At 37.6% G+C, this 13276-nt stretch overlaps 1 protein-coding gene across 3 annotated transcripts in view; it reads left to right on the forward strand.

The window, feature by feature from the left end:
• Window positions 1–13276, forward strand: part of DGKB (diacylglycerol kinase beta) — a 527879-nt gene that overhangs the window by 117056 nt on the left and 397547 nt on the right. For all 3 annotated transcript variants that reach the window (XM_036328013.1, XM_036328012.1, XM_036328014.1), the window contains 2 exons: window positions 2703–2856; window positions 9989–10129. In XM_036328013.1, the coding sequence (XP_036183906.1) occupies window positions 2703–2856; window positions 9989–10129 (295 nt within the window). The remainder of the gene's footprint in view (window positions 1–2702; window positions 2857–9988; window positions 10130–13276) is intronic.

Genomic DNA, 13276 nt, shown 5'->3' on the forward strand with positions numbered 1-13276 from the left:
CCCTGAATGGTTGATATTATATGCAGAAAATTAAGGCTCATAGCTGTCAGAGAATAAAATTAAGGAGCTATTTTTTGCTCGCTGAGCAAGGCGGAGCTGCAACACTCGAGAGAGTTCAGAAAGCTTTCCTAATACCTGAAAAAATAAAAGGCCTGAGAAGTAATGTTTTGCTTACTATGAGAGGCGCCGTCCATGACCCACCATCATCAGAGCTGATACAGGTAGTCTGACTTCAACACATTACTGGCCACAAAACAAAAGGCTTAGGATGCAGAAGGAAGAGCAACTGTAAACATCATTACTGCTAACCACCATGCCTAGGGATATGTTGCTCACACAAACTTCCTTTAATTTTGCAATAAAATGAACTCTTGGTTTTCCTTGTGTCTTCATACATGGTAAGGGTTGCCTCTCATCCAATGGGAAGTGGATTAATTCTCTTTCCATAGGCCACCTCTCAGAATCCCTGTTAGTAGAAATAGGGGCCCCCACCCAAGAGAATGTATTTATACACAGTGGTCTGGCCATTGGCTTCATCTGTGTATGTTAAAATGTTGGCCTCATTCATTATGGCAAATTGCTTTTTAAAAAATCCTTCTGTTACTTGAGCATGCTATATGATTCATAGTTTTTAGTTATGTGGTCAGTCTACTAGTAGAATTTACACAAAGTTGTGGTAGGGGTGATTTATTAAAAATGGACAAAAATCAAGTCTTTTTACTGCCGCAAATATACATGTCTGAAGTGCCGTTTTGAGAATGAATAAGCAAAATAGACTAAACTAAACTACAAGTTCACATTAATGTCTTAGAACCATTAGTAAACAAAGTGAAGTTTTGGACTTTGTTTTTTTGTTTGTTTGTTTGTTTGTTTTTTACTGGTTTGAGATTATATTAGGGACAAAAACATACATAGTATATATACTACATTTGCACATGATCTAATCAACAAAAAATTACCTTTCTCTAATGATATCCCTGCATGCCATATTCCATTTTAGGCTTATTCAAATGAACCCTATATAATAAAGACATAATATGCAAATTGACCATCACTCCAACACACAAAATGGCTGCCCCCATGTGGTCAAAGATGGCTGGCAGGGGAGGGCAGTTGGGGGCGATTAGGCCTGCAGGGGAGGGCAGTTAAGGGCGACCAGGCCAGCAAGAGAGGGCAGTTGGGGGCAACCAGGCCAGCAGGGGAAGGCAGTTGGGGACGACCAGGCCTGCAGGGGAGGGCAGTTGGGGACAACCAGGCCTGCAGGGGAGGGCAGTTAGGGGAGGGCAGTTAGGGGCAATCAGGCTGGCAGGGGAACAGTTAGAGGGTGATCAGGCTGGCAGGCAGAAGCAGTTAGGGGCAATCAGGCAGGCAAGTGGTAGGGAGCCAGCAGTCCCGGATTGTGAGAGGGTAGTTGGACATCCCTCAAGGGGTCCCATATTGGGGTGGGTGCAGGCTGGGCTGATAAACACATTCCCTCCACCCCTCGTGCACAAATTTTGTGCACTGGGCCTCTAGTATAATAATAAAATTGGTCATTCTCTATGACCTTACCTTAATATTATTATATAGGAAAAATAGCCTTTTTTTCTGTCCAAAATATCAGTTTAAGGAATTACTTTTATTCTCATCTTCCAGAATTTGGAGTAAAATTATGAGCATCAGTCTGCCAAATTTTATTTTTGCCCCTATTCTTAGATTCATTTCAGTCACATTAAACTGAGTAATGAAAAACTACAGTCCTTGCACTCTCTTGATCTGATAGACATGGCTTGAGTCCAGGTTCTTTGTAGGTCTCCTTGTCTTTCCAAATGGCCTACTGGACAGGACCCAGCACAGCTTCACTGCTCTTCTGTTCCATGTTGGCTACCTCTCTTTCAGAGGAAACAGTTATTCATCCCTGTGCCCGCAGTCACGGGATTGTTGGCTGAGCCTAATATAGTACCATTTACTTGCCTTTGCCCTCAATTTCCCAGGCAGGAGTCAGACCTTGGCTCACTGCCCTCTGCTTGGAGAAAGCCAGCTCTCTGGGTAGCTCCTGTAAAGTTCTCTTATTAATTTGATCATGGAAGGTGGCTTCCATCACTGTTTCCCCAAGTGGACCCAGAGCCTCTCAATGCAGTAATGATTGTCTCTAAAAAATGTGTACTTTTTGATAGCCCTGCAGTGAGTAAGGGTGGACAAGGACCTTGAAATAGGTTACTTTGAAAGTCTGCAGAGGGAGTTTTAGAATTTCTCTTTGGAATTTTGTATCTAGTGGTTTTGGTGTTAGGGCGCAATTATAACGTTAACCACTTTTTCTAGTTGTTGAAAACAATATTCGCCATTAAAGGCATGACTAGGATATGAGACATTCCTTTAAAGTACTCATGAATCTGCATTGGCACGTTCACTTTAGTGGCCGCCTGATTTAATCATTGCAACAGCTCTGTGGAACTGGGACTATTAATCCCAATTTACAGAGCAGGAAACTAAGATTCAAAGTCAATTTTTAAGGTCATACAGAAACTGTGAATATGTCTGCTGGACAGCTCCCCCTTTTCCTGCTACACTGCTGCAGGTAAGACATATCCGCTTAATCCCCATGTTAGCCAGGACTGCCCGACATAGTTCTGAAATAAGGTCATTTCTATTATTAATGATCTTGAACAAAGCATAAAATCTTGACATTGGCTGAGTGAAAATATATATTTAATTTTTTTCAGACAATAGATTTTGAAGGTTTCAAGCTATTTATGAAGACATTCCTGGAGGCTGAGCTTCCCGATGACTTCACAGCACACCTTTTCATGTCATTTAGCAACAGGTTTCCTCATGCCAGCCCCATGGTCAAAAGTAAGCCTGCTCTCCTTTCAGGTGGTAAGTGTAATTCTTTACTTGAAAAAATGTAGATACAGTAAAAAAAAACAATAAAAATTGAAGAGAAAAATGAGTATCAAAGTTCTCTATAACAGAAGAGATGATTTGCTTAAAAATTACCTTCATTGTAGGGTTTATACTCTCATACTGATATTATGCACAATATTTAAAATGTTTCCAAAACGATAATAACTGACCATTAGAGAAAATATACTTTATCATTATCCATCACTTACCATTCAATGTTGTAACAGTGTATGTCTAGGTAGTAATTTTAAGAGATACTTTCATCGAATGTGGAAAAGTTCTCTTTTAAATGTTTTATACATAAATGAAGCCACAAGCCAGTTGTATAGAAAGAATAATATTAATATAAAGTGTGCAAATTACCAGTATATTTTTACAATGTTATATTTGTAATTTCAGAGGAGTTGATTTTTTCTCTTAGATACTTACTTAAATTTTTGTCACCATAGAGATGATTAATTCTTTCATTATGTATAGCTTTTTAAAGATGTCTAATACAATAATACCATTTGCTAATTATCTCATTCTCCATCCAGTCGGGAAAACCAAATCTCACTGTGTAACTTAGAGAATGTGAAGTAGGAAACTGGCTAAACAGTGTTGAAGGGTTGAGAAAGCAAAGAGGAACACTGAGGTGAGGCAGTGGTGGAACCACACGCTGCCCCGAGGTTGGAGTAATCACATCCTAGAAGCTGGAAGAAGGGCCCTCTGAGCTGGGACGCACTTCTGTGGAGAGGATATGTCCTCGCTGGCTTTGATAGCTCAGGAGTTCAAGGAGGAGCTGGAGCCCTGGGTGTCAGACCCCTTAGGAGCGTCATGATGGTCTGTGCAGGTCTGTAGAGAGAGCTCACTGTGCCTTTGGTGGAGTGGGAATAAGCAGAGACTAGAGCCCATGGCTACTGGAACCGCACGCTGCACGAGTGAAATGCTGGAGCCATCTCACAGGAAGTGCAGGTAGACCAGCCAGAGCTGCCCCTTCTCCTTCCTGCTTCCTCATCTCTGTAGTGCGCCCTGTGAACCCAACTGGTTTCTGGCTGGCAATGGAGAAATGCGGTCTACTGCTGCTTTTCTCACGCTCTTTGATTTTATGTCTCTTTTGAGTCCTTAAAAATTATTGAGGACTCCAAAGGACCTGTGTTATGTGGGTGACATCTTTTGCTGTTACCACATTAAAGGCGAGACACTTTAAAAATAACTATGAGTAGCCCATCACATGCTAATAAAAATTACTTATTGTTATAAAAAGACTTAAAAATACGGAGAAGTGGCATTGTTTTCCATGGGTATATTGCCTTTAACATTTGGCTTCCCAGCAGGAAGCTAAATACCGGTAACCACACTTGCATCTCTGTTGCCATATCTATCTTATGTAGCCTCTTGGAAATACCACAGTATCCTCATGAGAGAATGAGAGTGAAAACAGCAAATGCTATCTCAGAATCCCTACTGAAATTGTTTAGACCTCACACATCCCCTGAAAGGGGCCCAGGGAATCCCAAGGGAGCCACTGGCCCAGAGAGTTCCAGCCCAAGCACCACAAAGTAGCATATGGACATATGAGTAAAGAAGAGAAGTTTAATAATTGACACTCAGATACAAAAAACAAAAAACAACACACACACACAACAAAACACACACCTATAATTAGGAAATAGGTGATTCAGCCATAAAGAAAACTTGGGCAACTGGACAAAGAGTCCACACTATTAAGCCTTATGTTTTGCTGTGTCCCCTTCTGTTAACAAAGTAATATATTTTTCCTAGAGCATTTTTGGTCCAAGCTCTGTAAAAACAAGTGTATACCTTCCAAGTGATATATTATGATCCCTTTAACATATATAAACATTAATGTAATATCCTAACCTTCAACTACCCATCAAATATTTTTAGTCCCTAAAATAATTCCCCTCCTATTACGAGTTGAGAGGGCTCACAATGTTGTTTTTCTATGAATCAGTTCATTTGGTCTGTCCTTAAGGTATGGAGCCGGAGCTTACGCGTGTTCCAGGTTGAACATTTTAAAATGGGACAATTGCTTACTTTGATCTCAAAATTAATACTTCCATTTCTCCGTTCCATGCTTTATATGGATTTCACCTACCTTAAGCACAGTACAATAGTAACGTTTTCCTTATTTAACTTACACGAAGCAACACTGTCCTTGGTTTTGAGAAAGGAGGAGCGGGAACATGTTTAATGTTTTCTGTCTGAGTAACTGTCAGATAGGATAGAGGACATAAATTACTGAGTCATGTTGCAGACATTCAAATCTTAAAACCTCTTTTAAAAAAAATCATGCAATAAGTACTACATAGAAGATGACAAATTTACAAGGAATAGAAATCAAGTCAGGTCTCAAAATGGAAACAAAGGAATAATAGCTGGTACTTCATCTGGGGCATTCACATATTCTGTAAGGACCTGCTTGAAAGGAATTAAAAGTGAGACTGTGTACCCCTCATGCAGCAAAAATAAAGTAAACGGTGGTGCCTTTTCAAAGCAGGCCTCGCCCTTTTGAAACATAAGAGTGCAGTGTTCTTTGTGGGACTGTTTTAAACGCTATGTAATTGTCATGCTTTGATACTTTTTTTCTGGGGAATAAAGAAGACACGATATTGAAATTTTCAAGTCCTGGTTATCCTTGAATCTAAAACTGAAAAATAAATATATTTTTATTTCTAGAACTTTGTTTTGCAATAATATGTTATCTACCCAAGATGTATTTGTGGTTAAAAACGTCATAAATTATTTTTGAGATGAGAGGTGCTATTGTCTACTTTGTGTATCCCTGCTTAGAATTCTCCATATTTTATTACCACAATACCATCAGGAATATGGTAGCTATTCTTGACTATATATCAACTGAACAATAAGGACTTCTCAATGAAAAGAAAAAAATTAATAAAGGGAAACAATGCTGTTCTTGTTAATGAACAATAATCAAGTATAGAAGATAGGGTAAAAATAAAAAAATAGTTATTATATAATGACATGTCTTTACTTAATTGCAAATGGGTATAGAGGTTGTGTGTGCAGTTTTGTTTTATTGAACTTTAACACCTAATGATTCATCTGGCATTTTGTGTAGTGAATGATTTATTTTCTTAGGGAACATCTTGTTGCAATGTGACTGCTTTAATCACCTATTTAAATATAAGGTGATTATTTCCACTGTCCCCATGTTGGACTTTTCATTTTTGAAGGCGTTCTTGGTGCACTCACTTTCCAACTTTGTCATAGTCTCTTCTATTTCATTGTAAATGCCAGGTCCCTCATCCCTCACCAATCACCAACTTTAGATCTTCATGCCATCCCTAAAATCTATCACTTGAACTATTCTCTTTACAGAATTTTTCAAGCGTTTGGACCCTTTGTTTTTCTGAAATTGGCTTCTAAACCCTTAACTAGGAATCAATATGATAATCTCATATTCCAATTCCTACAACTTGAACCTTGACAATCACCAGAGGGAAATCTCATAATTTTTCTGATTGTTGCCACTACTGATTCTTACTCCCCTGCATTAACATGGCCTTAACACCTCTTCAGTTTTTAAAAACATCAGTTGTAAATGGATCTATTCATGATATTTTTTGCTAGATCAATTAGGTTTAAGTTTTCTAACCTTTTTAGTTTTACTCAAATATTTCTTCTCATTCTCAACAGATGACATTTTTTTTTAAGTCATACAAAAAAAATAGGCTCAATTATTCCCTACTCAACCCAGAACTGTACTATATCCAGAAGATATTTAGGGTTGAGAATTGCCGGGAGCCGGTCCATCCTTGCTGTTTCAAGGGACCTGGCATATATGGCATACTGTTCTTAATATGTTTGCTCACCTTCTTGGCACTGTGTTTTAACCAAGGTCACCTCTCCGAGAAAGGTTGTTTCCCCAGGTAGGGATTTTCCCCTGAAGTTAGGGAGGGAATAAAACCTCTTAACTAAGTGCCAGGCAGGTAATTAATCACTTTAACTACGAACAATCATGCTTAAGCTACATAATCTTTACTCCCTGGAATGGAGATAAGAAACGCCCTAACCTTTGGAATAGAGATTGATAGGATTGGAATCAATGGGTATAAATACAGATGCAACAAGACAGAACCTACACACAGAACTTAGAAGACAGAACCTACACAGAACATACAGGCAGAAGAGCTTCGCTGGAGAGAACATGGCAAAAGATCCTGGACTGAACCTGACTACAGAAATTGGCAAGAGAACCTGACTAGAACCTGGTGACTGAACCTGGCTGGAGAACCTGGACAGAACCTGGCTGAAGAACCTAGCGAGGGAACATGGCTACAGAACCTGGCTGGAGAACCTGGAGAACCTAGCAAGAGAACATGGACACAGAACCTGGCTGGAGATCCTAACCAGAACTTCGCTGGAGATCCATACCAGAACTTGGCTGGAGAACCTAGCAAGGGAACATGGCTACAGAACCTGGCTGGAGAACCTGGCTACAGAACCTGGCGACCGAACCTGGCTGGAGAACCTAGTGAGAGAACCGAACCAGAACTTCGCTGGAGATCCAGACCAGAACTTGGCTGGAGATCCTGGCTAGGCTGCTGATGAACTGAACGCTGTCTCCGTGTCATTCCTTCTTCGCCGACTCCGTCCACACCTTTGGGGACCCCTGGACCTGCTGGGGCAGGACCCCAGCAGAGAATAATACCAATAATAAAAAGTAAAGCTACTTTTTCTTTGGTCACCTCTCATTGTCCATTCCAGGTGGCAAAGGACACTGGATTTGTGCTGTTAAGTTACATTATCAATAGTGGAGTTTAGCCATAAAACCAGAGCATGGCAACACCAAGAACTTCTTTTATGGAGAAAAGTAAAACCAATTTCTTTTTGTCCGTAAGAAAGTTAATCAAATTAAGAACAGAAAATTGCCCAGAGAAAATTAGGTACTTGAACCTTTGGGAAAATTCTTTTGCCAAATGACTTTAGTGAATGTTCTTGCCAAAAGACACACTTCATTAGTTGTGCTGAGAAGAAACTATTAGTCTTATCAGGACTGTCTTGAGGATATTAAAAATTGTGTATGTATTTCTGTATGTACTTTTTTTTTACTGTGGGTGGCTTTATAGGTCTGTTGTGTATAATAAGCTACTTCTTATGCTAAAAAGGGCAAAGACCTGAGAAATACAGAGTGGACAGAGTCAAGGTTATGTGACTATGAGGTAGGGAGGTTCTTAGCACACAGCTGGCACTTAAAATGGATGTATACATTTATTAATGTTGATGTACTTTTACTGTTGATAATAATGATTCTACATAGTCTATATAGCTTACATACCTACATAAAAATGCTGTAGAAATAGAAAAGAATTTCTATTAGCTAATTAGCATTTATTAATATTGGCCAGTGCATTTCTTATGCTCCTATAGTACCAAATTATTATTATTAGTAGTATTTATTCACAAATTATTTTACTCCAATATATCTTCCATTGTGAAACCCTGAAAACCCTTTACATAACCTGAGAAAACTCCCACAACTTTAAGTACCCATTTATGATAAAATTGCTGTCAGTAAAGGAAAAATTACCCCATAATTTCCCCTTTAATTATTAAATTGTTTTGAATATATTGGATTGGATTACTCAGGTTGCTTTTATTATTCTTTCTGAATGTTTCACATTCTCTAATTGTTTATATTCAGTATTATGAAAGCTGATAATGGAATACGATGTACCTTAGTTTTATAAGTTCAAACAAACGATCATAAGGTGTTCTACATAAGTGAAATGTATAATAAGTTTGGTATTCTTTCAAATGAATGTCACATATTCTTTTTATGCTTTCTTGTTTTGTTCTGAGTTTTTGTATAAAAGGTTTAGATCAGGCTGATTAAATCATTTCAGTACCATAAGGGGAAGCTAAGAAGAGAGGATTAGCTCATCAGGCAGGATGAGTTAGGTCATGATTTAGCCGACCATAATTCAAGGACTCTGTTCTCCGAGGCTGGAAGTTATGGTCCTGTCAACTGTCAGCGCCAAAATGTCTTTTATACTAGTTTGAAATTGCTTATTCCTGCAGCTGGAGAAGTTTTAGTTAGTCAATTAGAAATAATAAGTAAGGTAATATTTTTAAAAATTAATATTGTGCTCAATTCTTTGCCTTTTTTGGCTTATAAAATATCTGAGTTCGTTTGCATTAGGTATACAGTGATACTTCTGTTAGGGAGGAAAATCAATTTATTAAGTGTACATATATTTCAGTAACTATAAACGAGTAGAATTAATGTAGAGCATAGATATGTTTCTGACATAAGTAAGGCTTTGGTAAAGAAAATGAAGGAAAGATAAAGCAGTATTTTTCAAACTGTGGGTCAGGGGCACATTAGTGGCTAATGACTTCAACTTAGAGTGTCTTTTGATAAAATTTTAAGTATGAAATGGAATAGGAGAAAAGAGAATAGGATAATACAGAAAAGAAAATATTAGGCCAGTTGTGAAACCTACTAATTAATGAAGTGTGTGTGTGTGTGTGTGTGTGTGTGTGTATAAAGGATCATCCTGGATTAAGATGTAATTTTTTTCTTCTTCTTCTTACTATTGGTATTGAACTAACAATAGTCTGTAAACCATTCATGTAGAAAAAAAGAGTATGGATTTGCTAGCTATGTAACTCTGGGAAAATAGTCACTGTAAGCTTGTTTCTAATCTGTAAAATGGGAGTAATAACCTCATGGGGTTAATGTGAGAATTAAGTGAGATGATACCAATTTTATGTATCTTCCCAGCTGATTTATAGCTGTCACTGTCTAAAGCAGAGATCTGGAATAGGAACATTTTTCCTGGTACATTCAAATCTATCCACCATCTCCCCCTAGAAAATAGGGTCCTGTCTTTAAAACCCTCCATTAGGCAGCTAGTATGGTCCCTACGTCCCCAAATCCCAAGCAACTCCATTGTTTACAGCAGTCACAGAATATGTCTGGAGTTCCAGAGAGAATGGTTACCCTATGCATGGAAATGTATAGCTCTCTACATGGTCCATGCTCTAACTCCATCTCTTCTTGGTTGCTTTTTTGTTTCAGAGCGCTGTGAATATTTTTAAGAATATAAAGACAAATATATATTTTTTTCAGGCCTGAGAATGAATAAAGGTGCCATCACCCCTCCTCGCACTTCACCTGCAAACACGTGTTCCCCAGAAGTAATCCATCTGAAGGACATTGTCTGTTACCTGTCTCTCCTGGAAAGAGGAAGACCTGAGGATAAACTCGAGTGTATGTGTTTCTTCATTAGTTTACTTGTCGCCGTTGGGGTATAGGGAAAGGGGCTGAATACTGATCAACTACAAATTGCAGAGACTGTGGTTATACAAATTTTGGTTAAGTACAGTGATGTTGATGAATAATAAAAATCCCTTTAATTGAAAATCAAAGTATAGTGATAACTGATCAATTTCAGGTTATTTATCAAGTTTCATTTATTACCGAGTATTTCTTGATCTTGTTTGTCTATCAAATGACATTTTTACTATGAATGTTGCTCATTTTGATACCAAGATGATATTGGAAAGTGTCTATTGAGGTTGTTTTGAAAAAGAAAAAAACACATTTATTCCTATTATATGAAGAGATCTTCCTATTGGTCAGTATGAGGCGTCATTCACAGCAGACATGCAGCTAGAGCTTTCTCCCTGAGAAATCTTTCTTAAAAGCTTTAGCCCTAATGCTTTCTTTGCTAGGAACAAATTATTTCTCAAATGCCAAACATGAGAGCTTCATTCATGGAAGCTGACTCTGTATATTATTGATAATTAAATAATAGCGACTGTTTATTTCATCTACAAAGTAGCTGGTAATGCAGATAGAGCAGCGGTTCTCAACCTGTGGGTCGCGACCCCTTTGGGGGTCGAACGACCCTTTCACAGGGGTTGCCTAAGACCATCAGAAAACACATATATAATTACATATTTTTTTTGTGATTAGCCACTATGCTTTAATTATGTTCAATTTGTAACAATGAAAATACATCTTGCATATCAGATATTTACATTATGATTCATAACAGTAGCAAAAATACAGTTATGAAGTAGCAACAAATTTTATGGTTGGGGTCACCACAACATGAGGAACTGTATTAAAGGGTCGTGGCATTAGGAAGGTTGAGAACCACTGAGATAGAGGATTTCTCTCTAATTGAAAGGAAATAATTGCTCTCTAATAAAAGATAGTGTTTGAGCTCTCTCTGGTGGCAAATTCTACTCATTGCAATGCAAGAACACATTTTTTAAACATTAACACTAAGCCTAGGCGATCATTTATTTAGTAAATCTATTATGTCCCCAAAGCCCTTGCTAAATATAGAACTGGTGGTTTGTTCAATAATCTAATTCACTTGATTATATTGGATATTATGTAAAGGAATTAAAAACTTTTGCTACTGAAATGAGAGCGAAGATAATGAATCCTAATTTTGACATTTCCAAAGCCAATAAAATATAGAGCATTGGGATGTCTCAGAATTATGATTAAGAAGTACAGTATGTTTAATTAAATTTAATAGTAAGTTATTGATATTATTTCTCTTACTAGTAATTAATTTACTATAATATGATTATTTGAGTCACATCTGCTTATGAATAAGCTATATTAACATTATTCTTTAAATAAATATTTCTTATTCCTAAATGTTTAACATTTGCATTTCAAGATTTATTTGTATTCTTAAGAACTTATAGAAATCTCTCTTCTTCCAAAATAAATATTAATGTTCAGTGGGTTTCTATTGAAGTTACAGCCAGAGAAAAAGTTTGCGCAGGTGTTATCAGGACCATGTTAACGATGGTTTTAAAAATACAAAGACATTTAACCCCACTTTCGAGACTGAATAAAGGCACCATCATGCCTCCCCAAATATGGTCTTTGTGCGGCAGTTTAATTATTTTTAGGTCAACTGGAAGTCTTTTTTTAAAAAAAGACTTAGATAGAATTCCTCTGAGGCATGCTTTTAAGTTCTCAATTTGAGTCTATGAGTCAACAGTCTTTGTCCACAATTACAGACAGAAGTTGACCCACAAATCATTCAAAAACACTTGATGAATCACGTCAACCCTGACCTTCCACTTACCTCTCTTCAGTGCTATCCACCCCCTTCTCTCTGTTCTTTGTATTTTCCAGCTCCCTTTTTAAGCTCACACCAGACTTAGTTGTATTGGCCTTTTTTCTTAAACATTTTTCAGACTCATAGGCAGAGTTGGTATGGCCTGGCACTATTATTGTGATTTTCGTCAGAATCTTCAAAGTTAAAGAATTGCAACCTCAGAAGCACATTAAAGTACACTGATGATCTAGATCTCTTCTCTACTTCCCTCTAATTTGGAAGACCTTAACCTGGTCCTTCATCACCTGGAGCTTGCATTTGTTTTTAAGGACCAATGCTTGGCCCTTTCCTACATCAATTAAATCAGAATTCATTCTTCTCACCCACTTTCTTTTTTTTTTTTTTTTTTTTTTTTAAATATATTTTATTGATTTTTTACAGAGAGGAAGAGAGAGAGATAGAGAGTCAGAAACATCGATGAGAGAGAAACATCGACCAGCCGCCTCCTGCACATCCCCCACCGGGGATGTGCCCGCAACCCAGGTACATGCCCTTGACCGGAATCGAACCTGGGACCTTTCAGTCCTCAGGCCGACGCTCTATCCACCGAGCCAAACCGGTTTCGGCCTCACCCACTTTCTTAGCACTGTGTAGTACCATACATTTTTATCCTTCTACAATTGCAAATTTATAATTTTCTAATAATCACTTATTCTTTTTATAGTTATAGAATTTTGAAAAAAAAATTTCAGGAAGACTTTAGAGAAATGTAATGGTTATTAATTTAATAGATACTTATTCCCCAAATAGTTATGACTTATTAAACACAATGTAAGATAGAGAAAAGAAAAGAAAAAAAATACTTACAATTATCACATACATAGACATGATGAAGCACCTAAAATAATTTTGCAGCTGCATGCTTATTTTGGATTTTGATTTTCCTAATCTAAATGCATTCAAAACTTACTGTCTGTGACCTGGACACATTTTAAAAAACCTCTTTATGCCTCCTTTTTCCAAACTGTAGAATTTGGATCATAATAATGTCTCTCATGTTTGCTATAAGGATTAAATGAACTAATATTGCCCTAGCCCGTGTGGTTTATTTGGTTGGGCATCATCTCCGGCACCAAAAGGTTGCCAGTTCTGTTCCCAGTTAAGGCTCACGTCTAGATTTCCAGCTCAATTCCTGGTAGAGTGTGTGCAGGGGGCAGTCAATTGATGTTTCATTCTCACGTTGATGTTTCTCCTTCTTTCTAAAAAATCAATAGTAAAAATCATCTTTAAATGAAATTGCTCACATAAATTCCTTCATACTTTTT

This window comes from Myotis myotis, unplaced genomic scaffold (assembly GCF_014108235.1).
Source record: "Myotis myotis isolate mMyoMyo1 unplaced genomic scaffold, mMyoMyo1.p scaffold_m19_p_11, whole genome shotgun sequence".
In the NCBI taxonomy this organism is placed as follows: Eukaryota; Metazoa; Chordata; class Mammalia; order Chiroptera; family Vespertilionidae; genus Myotis; species Myotis myotis.